We start from the raw sequence: 24,327 nt of genomic DNA, 5'->3' as shown, positions 1-24,327 counted from the left end.
CTTCCCTTTCTTTCTCTTCTACATGTGTTTGTTCCAAGAGCAAACCCGAGTAAACTTCCTGCACACCGATCTTCACCTCACAGTCTGCTCCGAAGAGTACCCAACCTGTGACACTTACCTCAGGTCTCATCCACTCACTAATTCCTTCAGCCAGCTTTATTGAGTACCTATCGTGTGCCAGGTTTGGCAGCAAAGGCAGGAGGTGGAATGTGAAAGCTAACCAGCCAATTGGTGATTATATGTCCTACCTCCCACCAACCTCTATGGTAAAATCCACAAACTTTTCTGCATCTGGTCCTCTCCTCTCCTACTCCTTTTTGCCTCCATGGAAATGCTGTTCCTGCTTCCAGGGCTGGGCCTGCCACTGTGCTCTGCATCCAAAGCCCTCCCACCAGGAGGGCCAAATCTGTCCTTATTTGCGCAAGACTTCCTGGTTTTCAAATTGAAAGTCCTATATTCTGGTAAACCCCTCAGCCCCAGCTGGCCTAATCAGAATGGTTGACCACTGTATCTCCCAACTTCTCGGGGGCTTCACTTAATTCATAATCCCACCTCTCTTTACTCTTCAGCTGCTCACTCTGTATCAGCTTTCTCATCATCATTTAAATCTCTACCTTTAAAAATCCTCCTTTGACCCCGCAATTCCTTCTAGCCTCTGCCTCCTTCCTCTGCTCCCCTTGACAGCCAGATGCCTTAAAAGAATAGTTACTGGGCAGCCCGGGTGGCTCAGTGGTTTACGCTGCCTTCAGCCCAGGGCCTGATCCTGAAGACCTGGGATTGAGTCCCACATCGGGCTCCTGCATAGAGCCTGCTTCTCCCCCTGCCTGTGTCTCTGCCTCTCTCTCTTTATCTCTCTGTGTCTCTCATGAATAAATAAATGAAATCTTAAAAAAAAAAAAAAAAAAGAATAGTTACTACCTTCTCACCTCCCACTCCACTCTGGCTACTGCCACTTGTCTGAAACTGCTCCTGCCAAAGCCACCTATAACCTCCTTGTTGATAAACAGAGTGGACACTTTCCAGTCTTGACTTCCATGCTAGGCCAGACCTTGAATTATGTCTTGGACTTGGTTAAAGGACCTTCTAAAATTGATCTGTATCTGAAGCAGCAAATGCCACACCTAAGTGCAAAGAATGTGCAGTGAGAAGAGTGCAGGTGAGATGCTGTGCCTCCCCTCAGCCTCCTCTGAGTACTTAGGGTCGGTGATCTTGCCAGCTGCAGATCATGAGATATCCACACACCTCACAGGAGTAGAGAGCCTGTCACCTTTCACAACATATTGGTCATATCATCCCAGAATCATCTGCTACCATACAAAGTAAAAATTCTTCACCTAACCCTCACATCTGGGTTCTAGGCCTCAAAATTCCAGTTAGGCCAATGCCAGGCCAATCTCCCTTTATCGGCATCTGTAGTGTAGAGCTCAGGGGTTTTCCATTTGTGTCCACGAAGGTGGGCCTGGGCAGGCCCTACCAAGGCTTCTTAGCATCACAGGCTCCGTTGACTCTCTTACCTGCAAAATTCTTTTTCTTTGGCTTCTGAGATCCAAGGAACAGCAACTATTGCTCCAACCTGCATGCCACTTTCCCCGACTCCCTTTTTTGTTCTCATTATAGCCCATATATCACATCATTTTCAGTACTTGCTTAACTATTTTCTCCCATAGTTTGCAAGCTCCATGAAGGTAGGAGGTGGTGTTTATCACTCACCACTCTATCTTCTGGGCCTACCAATAAATACTTCTTGGATGAAGGAACACAAGAACACCTATTACCATTTCATTGGATGTCTGCAATGTGTTACACTTACATTATTTGTAATCTTTGTAACAAGCAAAGTACTTAGCTTGTTCCCTGCCTCACCTCATCTTCTCCAGCCAAATATCCAACCCAGGATTGAACCAAGGCAAGACCTGACTGACAAGGACATAAGAGGAACCTGTACACTTGGTCACTCCTGGGGGCCCCAAGCCCTCAACCATACCACTAACCTCTGTTAAAATGCATATCCCTGTGAGAGGGGAGGGGATTCTTAAGCTGGAAGCCATTCTTTCACAGTTGTATTTCTCTTGGTTAGTGCTTATGGCAAGAATACCCTGGTTTTCCTTTTTTTTTTTTCTTTTAAGATTTTATTTATTTATTCATGAGAGACACACAGAGAGAGGCAGAGACATAGGCAGAGGGAGAAGACTCACAGGGAGCCTGATGCAGGGCTGGATCCCAGGACCTGGGATCAGGACCTAAGCCAAAGGCAGACACTCAACCACTGAGCCACCCAGGTACCCCAATACCCTGGTTTTCTTGTAGTTTTACAGTAACGGCACTTTTGCATTATTTTCTCATTTTATTCTCCCCAAAACAATGGCATCCCATCAAATAGCAGGCAAGGGAGGTCCAGATAGGTGAATGAAGAGTGGGTCAAATCAACCAGGTATTAAATAGTGTCTCTATTATCTTTCTTTTAAAGATTTTATTTATCTATTCATGATAGAGAGAGAGAGAAAGAGAGAGAGAGAGGCAGAGACACAGGCAGAGGGAGAAGCAGGCTCCATGCAGGGAGCCCGTCGCGGACTGGATCCCAGGACTCCAGGATCACGCCCTGGGCCCAAGGCAGGCGCTAAACCGCTGAGCCACCCAGGGATTCCCCTGTCTCTATTATCTTGATGTCAGGTCCACCAAGGGAATTTTGCTTCCTGCCTCTCACAAGCCTCAGACCTGCTAATCGTTCCAGTAGTGGGGACAGATCAGGTTAATGAAACTGGTGAGTAATTGGCTCCTGGCAGCCACCACCTGTTTTATCCTGATCCGATTCATACAAAGCTATCCCCTTACAAATGCTGGGGATTTGGAGGGTTTTCACATCCATGCTGTGTTAGGTGAGTGGGAAGGGGAGGATATTTACCCCACTTTATAGATGAGGAAACTGACAGAGAGCAGCAGTGACTAATTGGTGATTGAGCCACTAGTGACTGGAATTGGGCTTCCTGATTTCAGTGTAGGGCTCTCTCTTTGACATCCACAACCTCCAGCGTTGAGGATCAGCATGAGGTTTGAAGCAGCAGACGGTCAAGAAGGATGGAGACACTGCTACCCGGCAGTGCCCAACAATCAGTCCATGACACTCCTGACACCGTCAAAAGGGTAGACTTGCCATTTTCTGTCTCCGCCGGCTTTGCCACATAAAGGCTGTTCTCAAAGTTCATGCTTGGGAAGGTCGCGGAGCGAGAAGAGCCCCTGGAGGGACAGAGGCTAATAAGCCCCTCTTGGATCAGTAGATGCCGTCTTACCCCACAGAAAAGGACTTGGAAACATGTTGGGCATCTGGTTGCTGCAGCTGGCGATGAGCCCAGTCCCAGGGACGAGGGAGTAGATCGCGCTTTCCCGGTACCCCAGCCCCACACAGGTTTCCGCGGGTCTGCTGCGGCCAGCCGCGGACGCGAGCTCAGCAAACAGCGAGCGGGGAGGGAAGCAAGTGCGCAAGCGCACAGTTGACAGCGCCCGCCACCTCCGAGCTCTACTTTGTTACTTAGGAAACAGCCAATCAGCGACCGGGACGGTGACCAATGGGAAGCGCGGATGAGCCGACCCGGCTAATTTGAACGCGCCGCGCGGAGCGAAGCTTGGCGCGGGTGGGGCGGAGGGCGAGGGGCGCGCTCTCGGGGGTCTGGGGCTCGGGACTGTGGCGGAGGGGCCCGGCTGCGAGCGGCGACGGCAGCGGCGGGGAGCCGGCGCAGGGTAAGTTCTGGCTCGCGGCGGAGTCGGCCCCGCAGCCCCAGCGCGCAGGTGGGGCCCGCCGCCCCGGGCGGAAGCGGCTTTTGTGCCAGACCCAGAGGTGCAGCGTGGAGACGGAGCAGGTCCTGGGTGGGTCCCTGGGAACAGGACCGGGGGCGGGGGGGTGGGGGCGGTGCGGGGGGTCGGGTCTTCCTTCCATAGCTGCATGCAGATCGCGATCCCTCTGCTAGTTTGTACAGGACCCGGACTGGGTCCACGCAGCCGCAGGGGGCCCGGGCCTCTGCATGTCCGCTGGGTGAAAGGTCCTCCTGCTCCCCAGAACTGGAGACCTGAGACCCCTGCACATCTGTGTGTAGTGGCTAAAGACCCTCTCCGCACGTCCATACGGAAGAACTGATTGCAGAGCGGCGCCAGCGCAGTGAATTAGCTACTGGGGCACTCAGTAAACCTGATTGAATAAAGGAAGCAATGAAAAGATTATCTGTATGACAGAAAACCATGCCTTCTGCTACTGCGCCTAGGATGCCTCTCCTCTTAGCTTTGGCACTTTTGACCCTTTAAGTTAGAACAGAACAACAATATATGCGTAGGAAATTTTTTTTTAATTTTTTAAAAGATTTATTTATTTATTCATTCATTCATGACAGACACAGAGAGAGAGAGAGAGAGAGAGGCAGAGACACAGGCAGAGGGAGAAGCAGACTCCACGCAGGGAGCCCGACGCGCGGGACTCGATTTCGGGTCCCCAGGATCACACCCTGCGCTGAAGGCGGCGCTAAACCGCTGGGCCACCGGGGCTGCCCAAGAAATTTTTTAAAGGAGTTCGCAGAAATTAATGAAATAGAATTTTACTGCGTATTGGGATTAATTTAACCAAAAGCTGTATCTGGGAAAAGACTAGTAAAAAAAAAAAAAAAAAAAAAAAAAAAAAAGCCAAACCTGTGGCAATATTGAGATATAAGGAAAAGAAACATAGAAGAATGATCTTAGGAATGAAAATAGGGGCATAACTTCAGTTACTTGGAGATTAAAGAGAAAGAGAGACTTCAGTGGAACACCCTTTTTCACAATGCTTTTGGACAATTTTCTAGTAAAAAAAAAAACTTTGCAAAATGGACTCAAGAAGTTATGGAAATTATGAACACATCTAGGACCATTGAGGAATTGAATTCATTTAAACTCTCCCCATCAAACAAAACAAAACTAAAAAGCATCATGAAGTGCAACCAGCAATTTATGAGCAATTAAAAGAAATTATTCTAATTTTGGGATGCCTGGGTGACTCTGTGGTTAAGCATCTGCCTTTGGCCCAGGGTGTGATCCTGGGGTCCTGGGATGGAGTCTTGCATCGGGCTCTCTGCATGCAGCCTACTTCTCCCTCTCTCTGCCTCTCTCTGTGTCTCTCTGAATAAATAAATACATTTTTTTTAAAAAGAACTTATTCTAATCTTATATAAACTCTCCCTAAAAAAGAGAGAACCTTTCCAGTCTATTTCGTGATACCAATAATCAAAGAAAGTTACCAGCCATCTTCCTTTAAAAATGTAGTTGTAAAAATCTCAAATAAAATACTAACAATCAGAAACCAGCAATATATTCATACATTATACATATACATATATATGTATAATGTATATATATCATATCATGACCAAGTGGGATTTATCCCAGGAATATGAAGATGGTTTAACAATAATGTTAACTGTAAATACAATTTACACATTTATAGATTAAAGGAGAAAACATATCCCATTAGGAGCAGAAATATAATTCGATAAAAAGTCAGTACCCATCCATGAATTTTTAAAATTTTGGTAAACTAGGGGCACCTGGGTGGCTCAGTCAGTTGACTGGCTCTTAATTTCTGCTCAGGTCATGATCTCAGGGTGGTGAGATCAAGCCCCATCTCGGGCTCTGTGTGGAGTCTCCTTGAGATTTTCTCTGCCTGCCCCTCCTCCTGTGAGCGCTCTCTCTCTCTCTTTCTCTTTTTCTCTCTTTCTCTCTCTCAAAATAAATAAATCGTTATGGCGTGCCTGGGTGGCTCAGTTGGTTAAGCATCTGCCTTCAGCTCAGGTCACGATCCCAGGGTTTTGGGATTGAGCCCCGTGTCGATCTCTCTGCTCAGTAAGGAGCCCGTTTCTCCCTCTCCCTCTGCCACTTCTTCCCCTGCTTGTGCTCTTTCTCTCAAATCAATAAAATCTTTTTTAAAAATTTTAGGGCAGCCCTGGTGGCGCAGCGGTTTAGTGCTCCCTGCAGCCTGGGGTGTGATCCTGGAGACCTGGGATCCAGTCCCATGTCAGGCTCCCTCCATGGAGCCTGCTTCTCCCTCTGCCTGTGTCTCTGCCTCTCTCTCTCTCTCTGTATCTCTCATGAATAAATACATAAAATCTTAAAAAAATTTTTTTTAGTAAACTAGAAATAGAAGTAAATTTCCTTAAACCAACAAAAAGTAAAGTAATAGGAGCACCTTTTATACAATTAGAAAAAAAATAAGACTGTTCACTATTGTTACTGACATTCAAGATCCCTGGGTGGCGCAGCGGTTTAGCGCCTGCCTTTGGCCCAGGGCGCGATCCTGGAGACCCGGGATCGAATCCCACGTCGGGCTCCCGGTGCATGGAGCCTGCTTCTCCCTCTGCCTGTGTCTCTGACTCTCTCTCTCTCTCTCTGTGTGACTATCATAAATAAAAAAAAAAAAAAAAAAAAAAAAAAGATCGGTACCGGAGGTCCTAGCCAGAACTGTGAGACAAGAGAAAGAAATACAAATAAAATTAGAAAGAAAGAAACAAAAGAATCATCAGTTATAGCTTTATGAAGGTCTATTTAAAAAGCAAAAGGAAAAGAAAATAAAAAGCAAAAGGATACAGCTCCTTCCTCTAAACCACACCCTTAGAAAGAAGCAGTGGTCTTTGGAAGTTGCCCTCTGGATACTAAAGTACGGGGAGGTAGGAATTGCAAAAGCCCAGCTAGAGGGCAGGATAGTCTAGGATGAAGAGTGATGCCTCTGGTGACAGAATAAGTTCTGGCTTTGCTACTTACTATCTGTGTGACAAGTTTCTGCCTGAGCCTCAGTTTCCCTTGTAGAGTAGGATTGTAACAATTGTATCAAATAACTAGAGAATTAGATTGTTGTAGAAGTTAAATGACACCATTTGTAAAGCAGTTAGAGTGCCTGATGCACAGTTATGTGCTCACTAAATGTTAGCTATGATAGTAATAACTTTTAAACATTTGGATTCAGACCCTGCTCTTCTCTGGCTCTTATTCATTCATAGGACAAATACCATACAGCACGTACTACATGTTGGATCTGGTGCCTAGGTATCTGGGGTACACAGACTACATCAGAAGAGGGTCCTGCCCTCTCGAAGTCTGAGAACAAGAAACACACATGTGTGAGAGATGTAAGGGAGTGACAAAGAGGGCTATAGCGACCCCTATGAAAATAGAACGTCGATTGGCTAGGCACCTTCTCCACCTTCCCAGCTCCCAATGTCTGCAGGCAGATCCCCTCAAGTCCTCAGAAATTCTCCAGGAACTTCTAAGGAGTTGGGGCTTGTTCAGCTTGTCCCTAAGAAAGTGAGCCGAAAAGCCTACCCCCAAAACAACCGAATCTTGGCTTCCCAGCCCCAGCTCGGCGGCGAACTAGCCTCTGGGTTTTAATGAGCTGCCCTGGGTTAGAAACAGGACGTGACTGTGGCTGGCTCAGAACCCTGAAGATCTTATTAAAGAATCATCTCCCTTGTACTTTGGGCTGAAATGCTCTTTCCAACCGAGGATCAAAGCAAACTTGACAAACGTTCTCTCATTAATCTCCCCATCCCCCTGGGGTGGGAGCAGATCGGTAGCTGTTCTCTCTGGCTCTCAAAAGGGGGAAGCCAATGCGACATTGACGTGGTGTGGCTGCTGGAAAGAGCTCTCCCCAACCCCAGTCAGATGCAGAACAGACACCAGGACCCAGGCCTCCCACCTGCAGCCTTGCCAAGTGTCACCCTATCCCCCACCCTGTGCCCCCAGCACAGTCTCAGGAAGAAGGAAAACATCTCATTAGGCAAACAGTCTGCCTCACTGGCCCTCAGGAGGCGGAGAGGAGAGGACTGGAAAGGTTATGTGCACTCGTTGCCAGTGCCCTTTTTAATTTCCTGCTTAGAATGTTAGGCTGCTCTATGGCTCCTCCTCAGCTCAAACCCTCCCCATGGGGAGCTGGGACTGCCATTAAGGCAGCCAGCGTAGACCTAGATGGTGGGGCCAGTAACCCTCTGCCCTTGCTTCCCTGGGTGCAAGAGTGGGACTCCCTGGGGGCAAGAATGCAATGATGGGAAACAGGAACTCTCTCTGGGTGTTGAAAATTAGGTACAGTCCATATATCTGAAATTGTTTGCAGAATACATAATGCTAGTTACATACAAGGGATTATACTTATACAAACGTGGGAATATTACAACAATGTGATCATGAGAGCATCATATATATTTTTTTTTTTGCTTGCTCATATATAATATCATTATAAGGTAGTATAGCAGGCTCTGCAGCCCGACCGCCTGCGTTGGAACTGAGCTCCATCACTTACTAGCCTTGGGACCTTTGGCAAGTTGCTTAAGCCTCTCTGTCTCAATTTTCTCATTGAAAAATGAGTCTAATAATAGAATCTGTCCTGTGGGATTACCATGGAGCTGAAAAGGAGATGGTACACATAAGGTGCTTAAAACAGCCCTGCCATAGTGAGCACTTAGCCGTTATGTTTATTATGGCAGTCTGATGGCTGGGACAGGAAAAGAACTAAGTAGTGTAACAAGATGATTATTGGTTGATATCTTTCCCTCATTCTGTGTGGGGAAGGAATTAAGAAGCATGCAGGTGGGGGACAAGACTTTCAAATCAGCTCAGTTCTGCTTCATTCCCAAAGGAAAAATGAGTTATTTACCAGAGTATTAGGGAGAAATCTCACTTTTCTTTGCTGAATGACCTGCGTCTAATCAGTGGGATCAATCTTTCCTGGGAAAACGTTCATCTATTCATGTCCCCCGGAAACAGCCCCAGTTGCTTAGCCTTGTTAATATATCCCTAGAGTTGGGCTGAACTTTTCCAGGATAGGCATGACTCCTGCATTTCAGAAATTCCAACTCTACCCTTGGTAGGCTGGCTTGAAGGAGAAACAAAAAGAATAGGGAGAGAGGTGTGAGCAGAATACAAGATGGAATAGATAAATAAGATTTGGAATCATTACCAGGTCAACATTAGGAAATCTGTCTACATTACTCCCTGTATTAACAGACTATAAAGGATGGGGTGCCTGGCTGGCTCAGTTGGTGAAGCATGGGACTCTTGATCTCAGGGTTGAGAGTTTGAGCCCCACATTGGGCATAGAACATACAAAAAATCCCCTAAAACTCCAAAAAACAGATTAAAGGAGAAGCACTGTTATCATCTCGGCCCATGCCAAAAAAGCATTTGATAAAATTTAATGCCCATTCCTAATGGGCAGTGGAGGGTAGGAAACTAAATATAGGAGAGCTAAAATAGAAAGTAACTGTCATTATTTGCAAACTATATCATCATTTAATTGAAAAACCTAAAAGAATCAATGACAATCTATTAGAGAGATCAGTAATGTGGCCAGATACAAGATCTGCATCCAAAAAGCAGTTGCTTTCCTATATCCTGGCAATAAATAAATAAATAAATAAATAAATGCGATTTCATTTATATTTTAAATATTTTATTTTTTAAAGATTTAGAAAGAGAAAGATTGCAGGAGTAGGGGGATGGGCAGAAGGAGAGGGAGAGGAGAATCCCAAGCAGCCTCCCTGCTGAGTGATGAGCCTGATGCAAGGCTCAATCTCATAACCTTGAGATCATGACCTGAGCCGAAATCAAGAGTCAGACACTCAACCAACTGAGCCACCCAGGCGCCCCATTAAAGATTTTACTTTCAAGTAATCTGTACACCCAGCACAGGGCTCAAACCCACAACCCTAAGATCAAGAGTTGTTCTACCAACTGAGCCAGCCAGATGCCCCTGAAAATGTAATTTTAAAAAGTGCCTATTCGGGAATCCCTGGGTGGCTCAGCGGTTTAGTGCCTGCCTTTGGCCCAGGGCGCGATCCTGGAGTCCCGGGATCGAGTCCCACTCACGTCAGGCTCCCAGCATGGAGCCTGCTTCTCCCTCCTCCTGTGTCTCTGCCTCTCTCTCTCTCTTTTCTCTCTCTGTCTATCATAAATAAATAAATAAATAAATATTTAAAATAAATAAATAAATAAATAAATAGTGCCTATTCACAATATAATAAGGACTATACAATAACCAGTAATAAACTTACCAAGAAATGGACAAAACTTATGTGAGAAAAGCTCATGAGGGATCCCTGGGTGGCACAGCAGTTTGGCGCCTGCCTTTGGCCCAGGGTGCGGTCCTGGAGACACGGGATTGAATCCCACGTTGGGCTCCCTGCATGGAGCCTGCTTCTCCCTCTGCCTGTGTCTCTGACTCTCTCTCTCTGTGTGACTATCATGAATAAATAAATAAAATCTTTAAAAAAAAGAAAAAAAAAAGCTCATGAAATTTTACTGAGGATTATAAAGTGAATAATGAAAAGAGATATGATGTTCCTAGATAGGAAGATGTGATATAAAAAAAAAAAAAGGAAGATGTGATATTGTAAAGATGTCAGTTGTCTTCATATTAATTTATAAATTTGAAATAATCCCAATTAAAATCTTAAGAAGGTTTTTTTCAAAGAATTCTGCAAGCTGATTCCAAAATCACATGCAAGACAAGACGCCCAAGAACAGTCAAGAAAAAGAACAAGGTGATGTGTAAGAGAATCACAGCAAGTTACTGCAAAAAGAACATATTAGTAGAAAAAAATGGAGAGCCCAGACATAAATTCATGTTCATATGAGAATTTAGTTCTGTTAAATGTGCCATTTCAAACTGGTAGAGAAAGAGTGCACTTTAATAAATGATATAATCACTAATCATCTGGGGAAAAAAAAGATATTTAGAAACCTCATTCATAAAAAAAAAAAAAAAAGAATTCCATCTGGTTAAAGACCTAAATGGAAGGAAGAAAAAGTATCAGACAAATATAAGAGAATTAAATATGACATAAAAGCCATAAAGGAGAAGGTTGACACATTTAGCCATTTAAAAATGGAAAACTGGGATCCCTGGGTGGCGCAGCGGTTTGGTGCCTGCCTTTGGCCCAGGGTGCGATCCTGGAGACCCGGGATCGAATCCCACGTCGGGCTTCCGGTGCATGGAGCCTGCTTCTCCCTCTGCCTATGTCTCTGCCTCTCTCTCTTTCTCTCTCTGTGACTATCATAAATAAAAAAATTAAAAAAAAAAATGGAAAACTTCAGTATGGCCAGGGTAGGATTTTTTCCCAAGAATGCTTGGTTGGCTCAATACCAAGAATAATATCAAATTTACCACATCAACAAAATAAAGGAGAAAGAAAATCTACATAAACTTATCAGCAAGGGCACCTGGGTTGCTCAGTGGTTGAGTATCTGCTTTTGGCTCAGGTCATGATCCAGGGGTCCTGGGATGAAGTCCTGCATCTGACTCCCTGCAGGGAGTCTGCTTTTCCCTCTGCCTATGTCTCTGATTCGAATGAATGAATGAATGAATAAATAATCTTTAAAAAGTATATCAGGAGATGCTGAAAGATCATTAAATATAATTCTAGACATTCCCAATAACAGGTCTAAGTTAATAAAAGTGGAAGGAATTCCTATTATAATTAACTATTTGTCCAAAACAAATTTCTAAATAGTGAAGCGCTAATGCCAGTTCCTTTAAGATCAAGAGCAAGACAAGGATGCTTGTTATCATCATTATTGTTCAACACTGTTTTGGAAGTTCTAGGGAATGCAATACATAAGAAATAGAATAGTTGGTATAACCGTGGAAAAGAAAAGGTAAATATTTATATTTATATTTTCTGGTATATATTTGTGTACTCAGAAGAACCAACAAGCTTTAATAAAAAAACAATTGGAGGGATCCCTGGGTGGTGCAGCGGTTTGGCGCCTGCCTTTGGCCCAGGGCGCGATCCTGGAGACCCGGGATCGAATCCCACATCGGGCTCCCGGTGCATGGAGCCTGCTTCTCCCTCTGCCTGTGTCTCTGCCTCTCTCTCTTTCTCTCTCTGTGACTATCATAAATAAATAAAAATTAAAAAAAAAAAAAAACAATTGGAATTAATCAGAGTTTAAGGGTGGTGGGTAGAAGACAAATGTGTAATTATCAGTTGTATTTCTCCATACTAACAATCAGTATGGACATGGGGGAAGATGCTCCACCCATAAGAGCAATTAAAGTACTTGAGAATTATATTAAGGCAATTACAGAACCTATTTGAAGAGATGAAAAACTATAAAAGCTTAGAGACATAAGAAATATCTGAATAAACAAAAGGCAATAGCCATATTCTAGCATGAAAAGTGGTTTTTTTTTTTAAGATTTATTTATTTTAGGGGAGGAGGGGCAGAAGGAGAGGGAGAGAGAATCCCAAGCAGGCTCCCCTCCAAGTGCAGAGTCCGATGTGGGGCTTGATCCCACAATCCTGAAATCATGACCTGAGCTGAAATCAAGAGTTAGCTACCTAACCCACTGAGGCACCCAGGTGCCCTGCATGGAAAATTTTAATATAAAATAAATATGTAAACAATCCTGTTCTGCTTGTAATAGAGTAGGAGGGTGTGGAGTTCTGGGTTGCGAATGGAATTGATAACATTTTCGCAAAGTCAAGTAGAACAACAAATGCCTGAAAATTGGGAAAATTATGAGCAGAAAAGACTAACTGTGGTGGTTGGGGGGAGAGGCGGTTTTTACCTTGCTAAATAAGCATAATGTAAAGGACTGGAACCAGAATAGTGTGGCATTGGCACAGGGAATGGACAGATTAGTGGAGGTCACCTGGGTGGCTCAGTGGGTTGAGCAGCTACCTTTAGCTCAGGTCTTGATCCCAGGGTATTGGGATCGAGCCCCAAGTCGGGCTGGGCTCCCTGCTCAATGAGAAGTCTGCTTCTCCCTCCCTCTCCATCTGCCCCTGCTAGTGTGCTCACTCACTCTCTCTCTCTCTCTCCCTCCCCCATCCCTCCCTCTCCCCCTCTGTCACAGAAATGGATAAAATCTTAAAAAAAAAAAAAAAAAGATTAGTGGAACATAATAGCCCAGTCATGGGCCTCCAGAAAAACTCAAATCATTTGGATATGACAAGGGGGGGCATCTTGGTTTTTTTTGTTTTTTTTTTTTTAAGATTTTATTTATTTATTCATGAAAGACACACCGAGAGAGAGAGGCAGAGACACAGGCAGAGGAAGAAGCAGGCTCCATGCAGGGAGCCCAACGTGGGACTCGATCCTGGGACCCCAGGATCACACCCCGGGCTGAAGGCGGCCCTAAACCACTGAGCCACCCGGGCTGCTCAGGGGGGGGCATTTTGAATGAGAAAGATATTTATTAGTAATTGGTACTATCACCAATATTCTCATTCTCTTGAGGTGTCAAGGGAGATCAGCTGTTGGAGAGAGAGTGGGAGAAGGCCCTCAAATGCTAGTGAGGCTGAAGGGGTACCTTGTCAGGCCTGAGGTCAGATTGGTCCTTTCCATTGTATCTGTCCAGGTGTCGCCATGGTGATGGCGGTGGAGGACAGCAAGGTGCGGGTCGTGGTGCGGGTCCGGCCCCCTACGCCACGGGAGCTGGAGAGTCAGCGGCGGCCTGTGGTTCAGGTGGTAGATGAGCGAGTGCTGGTGTTTGACCCTGAGGAGCCCGATGGGGGCTTCCTTGGCCTGAAGTGGAGCGGCACCCATGATGGCCCCAAGAAGAAGGCCAAAGACCTGACATTTGTCTTTGACCGGGTCTTTGGCGAGGCAGCCACCCAACAGGACGTGTTCCAGCACACCACCCACAGCATTCTGGACCGCTTCCTTCAGGGCTACAACTGCTCAGGTGAGAGCTGGAGCACTGAAGAGGAAAAGCCTTGGTTGGTAGCAGCCTTGCCTCCCTGCCTCCTTCTGATGGCTTCATGCATCATGTGACACGTGCCCTCCTTCCCCTCAGCTGGGTACTCACTGAGGAGGGTTCTGGCCCTTTGATTTCCTGTGAGTTCCCCTTTCATTCTCCTGTGTATGAAGCACTCTCCTGGGCTCTAGCAGCAGATCAGACACATGTTCCTGCCCTCTTGATGCTTGCATTCTAGAGGGGGGAGAAGACGCTAATCACAAATCACCCCCTCAATGTGTGATTGTAAGCTGAGGTAAGTGACATGAGGGAAAGAACCGCAGGCCTTCAGCAGAGGAAGCTGCCTGGCTTGGAGAACGCTCCCTTGAGGAAGGCAGAAGCTCCAACTCAGCAGAGATCCCTTTGCCCTGGAATCCACAGGGGAGCCAGGCCATAGGCCCCAGGAACTCCAAAGCTGCAGCGTGAACACGGCAGGGTGTGAGTAGGGAGGAGTGGTGGAACTGTGCACAGGAAGGCAAAGGAACAGGCCTGGGGACGAGGGGAGGGCCGGGCTGGGGGGAAATGCACAGGGGGACCCGTAGGGAAGGAGGATCTGGCCCTGCCACCACTCTCTCCCCACTCTGTCCTCTACAGTGTTTGCCTATGGGGCCACCGGGGCTGGGAAGACACACACCATGCTGGGGAGGGAGGGGGACCCCGGCATCATGTACCTGACGACCATGGAACTGTACAAGCGGCTTGAGGCCCACCAGGAGGAGAAGCGATTCGAGGTGCTCATCAGCTACCAAGAGGTAGGGCTGTTCCCTCCCAGGCCTAGGTGGCTTCACCCCTCATTCTTGGAAGCCCTGAAGCTGGGGGAAGGGGAGTGAGAGTGGGGAGAGGGTGGTAGGAAGCAGGCCAACTGGGGCCCACTGGAAGTCCGGAGGGCAAGGATGAGGCTCTGAGAGAGACTGCATTGGAACTAAACCCGCTTGTCCTTCCCTTGCCACTTACCATTGTCCTGCAGGGTGCTACTCCTGGCATGGTGTCCTGTCATGCTTCCCCTGCCCTACACCTCAGCCCTCCCCTGGCCTCTGGGGAGAGATTTCCTGAAGGGCCCTCCCTCTCAGGACTTTCCCTTGCCTCCTTTCTCCTCAGGTGTACAATGAGCAGATCCACGACCTCCTGGAGCCCAAGGGGCCCCTTGCTATCCGTGAGGACCCCGACAAGGGTGTGATGGTGCAAGGACTTTCCTTCCACCAGGTGTGGAATTGGGCTCAGGTGGCAGGAGCAGCCCCATTGGTTCTCCTGGGTTCTCTTACTAGGCAGTTTGGGGATGCCCTGGATCCTGGGGTGGTGGCGGTAGCAAGGGGGTGATGTCGGTTCTGAAGAGCAGCTCTTCCTGTTGGGGGAAAAGCCCTGGTTGGGGAAGACCACAACACCCTTCCTGGTCATCTCCTCTGTAGCCAACCTCAGCTGAGCAGCTGCTGGAGATGCTGACCCGAGGGAACTGCAACCGCACGCAGCACCCGACGGATGCCAACGCTACTTCCTCCCGCTCCCATGCCATCTTCCAGGTGAGAGGGGTGGCAGATCGGAACCTGAAGCTAGGGCTTCTGATGCCCAGCAGCACCACCTCACCCCTGCCATCTGCCCCTAGATCTTCGTGAAGCAGCAGGACCGGGTTCCAGGTCTGACTCAGGCCCTTCGAGTGGCCAAGATGAGCCTGATTGACCTGGCTGGTTCGGAGCGGGCATCCAGCACCCATGCAAAGGGGGAGCGGCTTCGGGAGGGTGCCAACATCAACCGTTCCCTGCTGGCCCTCATCAATGTCCTCAATGCCTTGGCCGACGCGAAGGTAAAACCTCACAGACCCAGGGTCCTCCACTGGACAGCGACTGAGAGCCTGAAGCCCGGGGTCCTTCCCTCCAGCCCTGAGGCAAAGGCTGCCGGGTCCCAGCCCAGCTACCTTGCCCCATGCCTTGTTGTCTCCCCAGGGCCGCAAGTCTCATGTGCCCTACCGGGACAGCAAGCTGACCCGTCTGCTCAAGGACTCCATTGGGGGCAACTGCCACACGGTGATGATCGCTACTGTCAGCCCCTCCAGTCTGGCCTACGAGGACACTTACAACACCCTCAAGTATGCCGACCGCGCCAAGGAGATCAAGCTCGCGGTATGTGCCAGCCAGAAATGGCCAACCTGGTTGGGGGGGGCGGGCAGGAGGAGGAAGGCCAGGACCCACACAGCTTCCTCCAGTACCTGGAGCAAGTATTTCCCTAAGGCAGGGAAGAAGTTCCCTCGCCTCCATCTTCAGGGAAATTCTTTGTGATAGAAGCGGCATAGTCTCCATCCTTGGGAAGACTCCAGGTCGGGGAGAGGCAGTATAGTTTCCAAACTTAAAAAAGAGAGTATCACAACACTGGGATGACTGAGGCAGAATCGTCTCAAGAGGGAAACAGGAGGGCAGCCCTGGTGGCTTAGTGGTTTGGCATCACCTTCGGCCAGGGGCGTGATCCTGGAGACCTGGGTTCAGGCTCCCTGCATGGAGCCTGCTTCTCCCTCTGCCTGTGTGTGTGTGTGTGTGTGTGTGTGTGTGTGTATCTGTCTGTCTGTCTATCTCTAATAAAGAAATAAAATCTTAAAAAAAAAAAGAAAAGAGGGAAACAGGAGGGGGTGGCCCAGTGCTGGCTGGTGAGCACTGTGCCTGCTTCCTCTGGGGAGTCCTGGTGCTCCTGGAGATGCTGCTCGGAAGCCCCTGGCCTGGTGAGAGTGTATTGGACAGGGAGTTAGGGGTCTTGGGTTCAAAAGCATCCTTCTGCCTCTTGCTGTGGCCTCAGGCAAGCCACTGCCCTTCCTCGATCTGTTTCTCCAGTTGGGAGGGGGGTGAGTCTGGGGCACAGGAGTGAAGCATCTCACACAGTGCCTGCCAATTGGAAGTGGTTGCCAAAAGCTGCCTTGAATGAACACACATCTCTCTCTCCTGTGACCCTATCTCAGCTTAAGAGCAACGTGATCAGTCTGGACTGTCACATCAGCCAGTATGCTACCATCTGCCAGCAACTGCAGGCTGAGGTGAGGAGCCCACCTAGGGAGCTTGACCGGGAGGCAAGGTGCCCAGCACGAGGGCTGGAGAGTCAGAGAGGAGCAGTGGGGCGCAGCCAGGGCTCTGTGCCCACACTTCACCTCCTGTGCTTGTTGGGGGGCTCTGAGGGGCTGCATTGCTTTGATTACAGGTGGCCACCCTGAGGGAGAAGCTCCAAGTATACGAGGCGAGAGCCCAGGCCCCACCACAGGACCTCCCGAAATCCCCCAAATCGGGCTCTTCCCAGCAACTGTAAGTCCTGCTGCCATGCTTGCCCTCTTCAGCTCAGCAGGGAAAGTCTCCCTTCTCCAACCTCTGTGCTGCCACCTAGGATGGGAGTTCCCAGCCAGTGCCCAGCACACTGGTTGTCACTCTCAGTGACACTCTAGGTGACAAGACACCAATTGTCACTTCTAGTGCTCTCTCTCATTTGACAGTGTATTCTAGACAGTCCTAAGAGCAACTCTAAGTAACATAAAAATTTAAAAAAATTCTCCATGTTGGATGAGTAAATGACACGCCCAGTCCATATAAGCAGCATATCCTATTTAAAAGAAGGTGAAGTTAAGGAGGGAGGCCTCATTGTTTCTTAGACCAGAAAATCACTGGCTCCTCCCACCCTCTGCTATTGCCTACTTGTTACCCAAGCTGGGCCCTATACCACCTGATGCACAGAGACCCCGCCCCTCCCTGCTTTCCCACCTCTCACACTCCCTCTTTTCCCCCTGCCCCCCTAGCCTTCCCAGCCCACCCTGTACCCCAGAGCTCCACCCAGGGTCTGCAGTCCTTCAAGAGGAGAGCCTGGGGCTAGAGACCCAGGTGGGGAGGGTTATGGAAGAGAACCCTCCAGACCAGGAGCCACTCCAAAACGACAAGGACAAAGGCCTGGTGGAAGAGGTAGGACTTGGAGGTGGTGGAGTGGTGGAAGAAGTGTTCCCCCGCCCAGCCCATAGAGTCTCTTCAGTTCCACGTTCCCTACCTGGATGACTTGCATCTTAGTCCTTAGGGGGCTTTCAGATCCTGTGCAAGATAGGAAGTCCTCTGTGTCTGGAGTGGGGAGCAAGCCTTGTTACCAGAAGGGGAGAGGGAGGAGGAGGGGCCTGGGAAAGAGAAAGTCCCAACTAGGACCCCAACGGTCCAAGAGCCATCATTCCCACTCTTGGAGGAGGGAAGGATTTTAAGATCTGCATATGCAGGGGAGGGTGGCCATCCAGGGCCTTCTACCTGTGACTCCCTTCCTCCTTAGGTTCTAATCCAGGGACCAGAGCAGACCCTCAGGCACCCACTGCCAACGTCCCCTGGCCTGACCCTGCAGCCCAAGCCAGATGTGGGCTGCCTCTCACCACAGAACTTGGACAGGGACAGTTCTAAGCAGTAGGTATCTTTCTTGTCTTCTCTGGGGTTCAAGGTGGGAGGTGATGGGTTTCAGCCTCCTGGGGTGGCAGCCGGTGTTAAGTACACCGCAAAAGCTCTGGTTCTGCTCCAGTTAAGAGTCGAGTCTTTTTTCCTCAACATTGTCCCTTACCTGCTTTCAATGAAAACAGAGATTATCACCTACTCCATCTACTTACCGTCATCTCTATTCTTCCACATAACTGGCAAGCAAAACACCAAATTCCATCCAGAATTTGGCTCCAGTCTGGGGGCTGAGCTGCCCATCCTCTGCAGGGAGGAACCAAGCAGCCAGAAGAAGTTGGGTAGCAGGCTGAGGAAGGGACAACCTTCCCGAGCCAGGTGTTTATCCTGTGTCTTCATCAACAGATTATGGCCATTTCTTCTCAGAAGTAAATACAGACCACCACCCAAAGCCAAAGAGAAATGGATTCTGGATCCTTCTTTCTGTGCTTAATAGAGAGGTGCTGCTAGTACGTTTTTCCTTTGGCCCCTAGAACATAAATCCCCTGCCACTTAGCTTTGCTGCTGCCAACCCCACTCCTGCCTCCCCAGCACGCTTCACGCTAGGCAGTATATTTAAAGCTTCCGGACAGAAGGGCCTGTTTAATTTTATTTCTTGTTGGGGAGTGTCTGTTCCCGACTCAGCAAAAATGCTGCAGCCTGAATAATCAGCGGCTCATTATCTGTCTCCTGCTGCTGACTCCCCGGGGTCCTGGAGTGGCAGGGATGCACTGGCGGGGTATCCCCTTGGCCACAGGGCTCCCACTGATGAGTCAGGGTCTCTGCACCCTGGTTCCCCCTCACTGTGAGGAGAAAGGGCACCAGGGTTCTCATTTCTCCTTTGCCTCTGGTTTTGAGGTCCCTGACAAGATGCTTCAGTCTTGGCTATGATTTGGGGATCATAGTTCTCATTTTCCCTACTTCTTAGAGCTAATAATAGGTACTAATAAAATGTGACAGAAGACCCTACGTATCAGGGGCTGCAGAACATGCTAGATCATCTCCATACTCGGAAACATCCTAACAACCAGATAATGGAAAATCATTTCTCTTTGGCTGTAGCCTTTAGAATCCTAGACCACTGGGGCACTGAGTGGATCTTAGATTTTCCAGTTCAATGGTTTTTCAGAATTTTTTTTTTTTTAGCTACAACGTCCTTTCTTCAAATGGAATCTTATGCTGAAGTTTAATATGTAGGATAGATAAAGCCGAGCAACTCCATTTTAAATGTCCTCTGATGGGTTTCTTGAAACCTAATTTGGAAACACCGGGTATAGACCAGCTCCCCCTTCACCAGATTGGGTACCGAGGCATTTGCCCAGAGCCACAAGGCCAGGGGGACAGGGAGAGACCTGGGTCACCTGACATCTAGGCCAGTGCATTTCTCCCTAGACACCCACTTTTCTCAGTGGTCTAATCTTCTTATAATGTGTGGCTCAGGCAGATGTAGAATGAGTTTCTGCTATGTCCTTTTTAATTTATATCCTGCCTTCTTTCAGAAAGGCCTGGAGGCTGCTTTATAAAATGAGTTTGGATTCCCTGAGCACACACTGAAGGCAGAAGAGGGGGCTCAGAGATGTCCAGGCAGGTAGTGCTACCTGAGGATAAATTATTGGCCATGAATAATCCCCACCGAGATAATTGTGTTCATTCTTTTATCATAGGTGTGCCTCACAGGAAGGAAATTTGCTTTATTAGAATCTAAATTTACAACATCAATAATCGCATTACCCTCATAATTCCCTTTAAATAGCCTCTCTGTGCATGTAAAGTGTGCATTGATTCACATGTGCGCTTTCAGGATCCCAACCACTAAGTAGCGAGTGCAAACTGCATGTGTTTTTGAGGGGGCTTCTCAGAACCAAGACCAACTTGGCCGATCTCATCCCATCTCCTCTTTCCTAACAAGGTAGATGTTTTCATATTACAGAAAGTAGTTAACCTGACAGTGCTTCGTATGTGGCAGGTACTCTTTATATACTTTATATGTAAAATAATTCATTTCCTTTTCCCATAACCCTGAGATGTGGGTGCATTTGTCATCCCCATTGTAAGGATGTGGAGACTGAGGTTAAGTAGTGCTTCCAAGATCACACAGTGGGAAGTGTCAGAGCATGGATTTGAGCCGGCAGGCTGGCCTGAGCCTAGCTCTTCACTGCTGCTACCTTATGTTGCTCCTTGGGTCAATGAACTTACTCAAGATCGCAGTGCCAGTGAGTGGCAGAGCTGAGAGGAAACTCAGGCCTTCTGGTCCCAGGCCATTTAGCATCCTTACCCTATTTTCCAGGTCACCGTCTTTGTTGGGGGACATATTTAGGGATAAACACCCACCACTGCCTTCCTTGCAGCTGTCTCTGCCAGCCTCGGTCTCCAGCAAGAGTGTGGCTGAGCAGGAGTCACAGCTAGGGGGTTGGTGTGAGGCCGGCCAGCCAGTGCGGGGCAAAGCAGGAGGGAGGCCTGGGACCTGCCCCCATGTGCTCCTCACCGCACCTGAGCAGTAGGGCCGGATGTGAGTAGGGCTGGGATCCCCTTCGTTCTCTTCCAGGTTGGCCCTGAAGATGCTGTGCCTGGCACAGCGGCAGTACTCCCTGCTCCAGGCGGCCAACCTGCTCACCCCCGACATGATCACAGAGTTCGAGACCCTGCAGCAGTTGGTACAAGAGGAAAAAGCTAAGCCTGGAGCAAAGGCCTCAGGCACACCTGGCCCAGCCAAGGGGGTACCTCTGGAGCCCTGCTCAGAGTCAGGTGAGTCTCACCCCTGCTCTGTCCCTCTCAGTGCCCTCTCAGAGGGCCAGCTGGTGCTGAGGGGTGGCTGGGGCCTCGGGTGCCAGGTCATGCTATGGTACACAGGAGTTGCAGCAGACCTGTGGAGTTAGGGGTTCCTGCATGTCTCTGTTGTCTCCACAAAGTCTACAAATTTGCCTGCCTTCTGGACAGTCCCTGATCTCCCCTCAGCACCCACCTTCTCTGTGCCCAGATTCTCCAGGCTATTCTGGCCCTGTGACCCGGACCATGGCAAGGCAACTAGGTGGCCTCATGCACACTCTGGGGGTCCTCCCAGGGTCTGACTGCACCCCAGCCCGGCGGCCCACAGAGAGGAGGAGGAGGAGGAAACCAAGCCCCTCAGAACCAGATGGCCCCCCAGCCCCGAAGCTGGGGACCAAGCATCAGCGCCAGTCCTTCCTGCCCTGCCTGAGGAGGGGCTCCCTGCCTGAGGCTCAGCCTTCACTTGGGCCCAGCACCCCCAAAGGGGGAAAGGCCTCCTCCTCCTGCCACTCCCCTCGCATCTGCCCAGCCACAGTCATCAAAAGCCGTGTGCCTCTGGGCCCCTCTGCTGTGCAGAACTGTTCCACCCCCCTGGCCCTGCCTGCTCGGGACCTCAACACCACATTTGATCTCTCGGAGGAGGCCCCCTCAAAGCTGGGTTTCTGTGAATGTGCTGGCTGGGAGAATGCCCCCCAGGAGCTGAATATGCTGGATCCGCCCCTCATCCCCAGGTGAGTCTCCCTCCAGGCGGGGCTCAGGGGTCAGTGAGGAACAGAGGTGCTGCCAAGAATAGTGGAAGCTGGCTCGATTTTGGGAGCCAGATGTTTGCTCTGTCTCTCCCTTTTGGCCTGACCAGTGTTGCTCCCCAGTCCCAGGAGGGCTGCTCCTCTCAGGGGCCCTGGCTTGTGTGTCCATACTTCAAAGCCACCAGCTCTGTGCTGATCTCTGGCATGCTGACAAGTGGCTAACGGGACCCCCTCTGCTCTGGGAGGGTCAGCAGGGAACAGGAATAAGGAGGGGCCTAGTCTTTCTATTCTTCTGCATCACTTGACCCTCTGGCCCAGTCTTAGTTCCATGTCCTGCCGAGAAATCCATATTTCTGTCATTTCCACCCTGGATTTTACCCTCCAGCCCGGCATCTGGAACTGGGAGGGGGATCCTCAGAAAACATGATTCAGCAGTTTTCAGTGGGAAGATGAAGCTCTCACCTCTCCTTCTACCCACATGCCAGGGTAGGGGAACAGTGACCAGCTCAGGACAGTCCAAGGCCAAGAACAAACAGCAGATTGACCTTGTGCTTGTGAGGCTGGGGGTAGCCGGCTGCCCACCGCACCCCCTGCCCCTCCTACAGCCTGAACTACCTCTCAGTAATAAGCTCACAGCCAGGCAGGTGGAAGGGTCAAATTGTTTGAACTCCAGTTCCCTGAACGTGCCAGACCTGACATCTGGATATTCTCCCAGAACAGGCCTGTCACTCAGCTGTCAGCCTCAGCCGAGTGAGGCAGGGAGAGGAATCCGACTCTAAGTAGGAAGAAACCTCAGAGGTCATCTTGTCCAACCTCCCCACCCGCCAAGCTGGGGGCTGGAGAGAGGAGGCCCCCTTCTCTGGTTCCCTCCTGATCTGCCTCCCTTCACCTTCCTCCCTCCTACAGTGGACCTGTGCCCCCGTTCACCATGAAAGGCCCCAAAGCAACCTCTTCCTTCCCTGGAACCTCAGCCTGCAAGAAGAGGAGAGTTACGAGGTGAGGAGGGGGAGTGTATAGGGGGAGAGACAGAACTTCCACCAGGACAGTGGACACCGAGCCACCTGCGGGCCCTGGCTGTGTCTCTGAAGCCCTCAGAGCCAGAAGCAGGGGTCTTGTGAACAGGGCCAAGATTGGGTTCTCCAACTGATTGAGGTTCCCTCGGCCCTTGCCAGTACAGGATTCTATCAGAGGGGAACGTATCTCCTTTAGTGAAAGGCTACAGGCTCCCTCTCTGTGACAGAGACATTCAGTGTTGACTGGCTAAACTGGGGAACAGATACCCCTCACCTCTACTTCCCTCCCACTGCCTCTCCTGCCCTCAGATCTGGCCCCAGAAGCTCTTGGGGCTGGGCCTCCCCCTGCTCTTAGTGTCCAGCTGTGCCCCCTACCCCTACGCTATGTCCCAAAGGCATGGCCATGACCTTCCAGCCTTCCTTCCCACCCTCCCCTCAGCTCCTCAGCCTCCCAATCACTGAGAGTGGCCCGGGGCCGCAGCAGCCGCATCGCCCGCCTCCCCAGCAGCAACTTGAAGAGGCCAGCCTGGCCCCTTGCAATCCCAGGTAATTGGTCCTGGGGACTAGACAGTCTGGGCCTTGGTGGCAGATGAAGACGAAGTAGGAGGGGACAGGGCAGGCCAAGCCTCAGGCGAAAGGAGGGCCTAGGGTATTTCCCAGTATTGCAGGGACCCTGTTGAGAGAGGTGGGAGAGAGCTGGGAAGGGGTGGGGAAGCAGAGCAGTGGGACAGAACCTCACTGTCTTCCTCCCTGCCTGCCCCAGCCAACTGGCCTGCAGAGCCCCCCTCCAGTCCCCGCTGCCCTGGCAACCAGAGGAGCCAGCAGGAACCGATGGGGATTGGGGGAGCCTTGTCATCTGGGAGCTGTATCGGCAAGGCATCTTGACCCACCAGTCCCTCATGGTCCCTGGAACTGCCTGCGCCAGGAGCCCTGACCTGCCTTCCTTGGCTCGGAGCAATTAATGCCAACACCCTTTTCCTTTCTTAACACTTGTAGCTAGCCACTCATTCTGCTACCTGCCCTCTTTATCAATTTCTCTTTATACTTAGCTTCTTAGCATGTATATATTCATCTTGAGTGTTAGCATGTTGCTATTTTAAAGGTGCAGCCATCATACCCCCCTAGTTCATAACACTCTCCATGCAAGCAGGTGGCTCTGGGGGGGACTTTGCTCCCCACCTCCCATCTCAGGGCTCTATGCAGTCATGGCTGCTGTGCAATGGAAAAGGGATGAGGATGGCATGGGATGGCAATGGGGACCTGCTGGGGGCTCCCAGCTCAACTCTCCCTGGTTTGTGAGGCAGGATGGGGGGCCTTCAGTCTCCTCCCTGCAGCCTGGAGCAGGAAGCCCAGCCCCAGGCCACCATCCTGGTGATGATGCAGATGATAGTAGTGTCTTGATTTCCAAATGAAGACAGTTCTATGGCTTTTGCCTTATTGTAAACAGGATGCACACTCAGTGTAAAAAGAAGTGTAAAGAAGAAAGGGTAATTCAGCTTTAATGCTACCACCTGGATAGAAGAGCTGTTAATACTCGGGTTTATATCCTCTGATCCTTTATGTCTGCATATATACATATATATGTACATGTAGATATAGATATATTTTTTTATTATAATGATTAATAAAACATCTCCATCCTT

General features: G+C 49.5%; 1 protein-coding gene across 2 annotated transcripts; it reads left to right on the top strand.

The window, feature by feature from the left end:
• Positions 1-3,615: 3,615 nt before the first annotated feature.
• KIF18B (kinesin family member 18B) lies at positions 3,616-24,327 on the top strand. 2 transcript variants are annotated; one of them, XM_072780913.1, is made up of 16 exons: positions 3,616-3,735; positions 13,364-13,690; positions 14,336-14,493; positions 14,840-14,944; positions 15,148-15,258; positions 15,342-15,539; positions 15,679-15,855; positions 16,680-16,754; positions 16,916-17,016; positions 17,502-17,661; positions 18,011-18,138; positions 20,705-20,904; positions 21,137-21,656; positions 22,578-22,667; positions 23,124-23,230; positions 23,448-24,327. In XM_072780913.1, exons 2-16 carry the CDS (start codon positions 13,372-13,374, stop codon positions 23,567-23,569), a joined length of 2,571 nt encoding a protein of 856 aa, XP_072637014.1. In that variant the 5' UTR covers positions 3,616-3,735; positions 13,364-13,371; the 3' UTR covers positions 23,570-24,327. The 2 variants fall into 2 exon arrangements, with proteins under 2 accessions (XP_072637014.1, XP_072637015.1); XM_072780914.1 differs by lacking the exons at positions 3,616-3,735; positions 13,364-13,690 and adding an exon at positions 13,700-13,997.

The sequence above is a fragment of the Canis lupus genome, chromosome 16 (genome assembly GCF_048164855.1).
Source record: "Canis lupus baileyi chromosome 16, mCanLup2.hap1, whole genome shotgun sequence".
Classification (NCBI taxonomy): Eukaryota; Metazoa; Chordata; class Mammalia; order Carnivora; family Canidae; genus Canis; species Canis lupus.
Note: the sequence above shows the minus strand (reverse complement) of the source record. Positions and strands in the feature narration are given on the sequence as shown.

Coding starts and splice junctions, on each gene's coding strand:
- KIF18B (XM_072780913.1), top strand. CDS start 13,372: ATGGTGATGGCGGTGGAGGACAGCAAGGTGCGGGTCGTGGTGCGGGTC. Junction 13,691..14,335: donor TCAGGGCTACAACTGCTCAG/GTGAGAGCTGGA, acceptor TGTCCTCTACAG/TGTTTGCCTATGGGGCCACC. Junction 23,231..23,447: donor CTGGCCCCTTGCAATCCCAG/GTAATTGGTCCT, acceptor TGCCTGCCCCAG/CCAACTGGCCTGCAGAGCCC.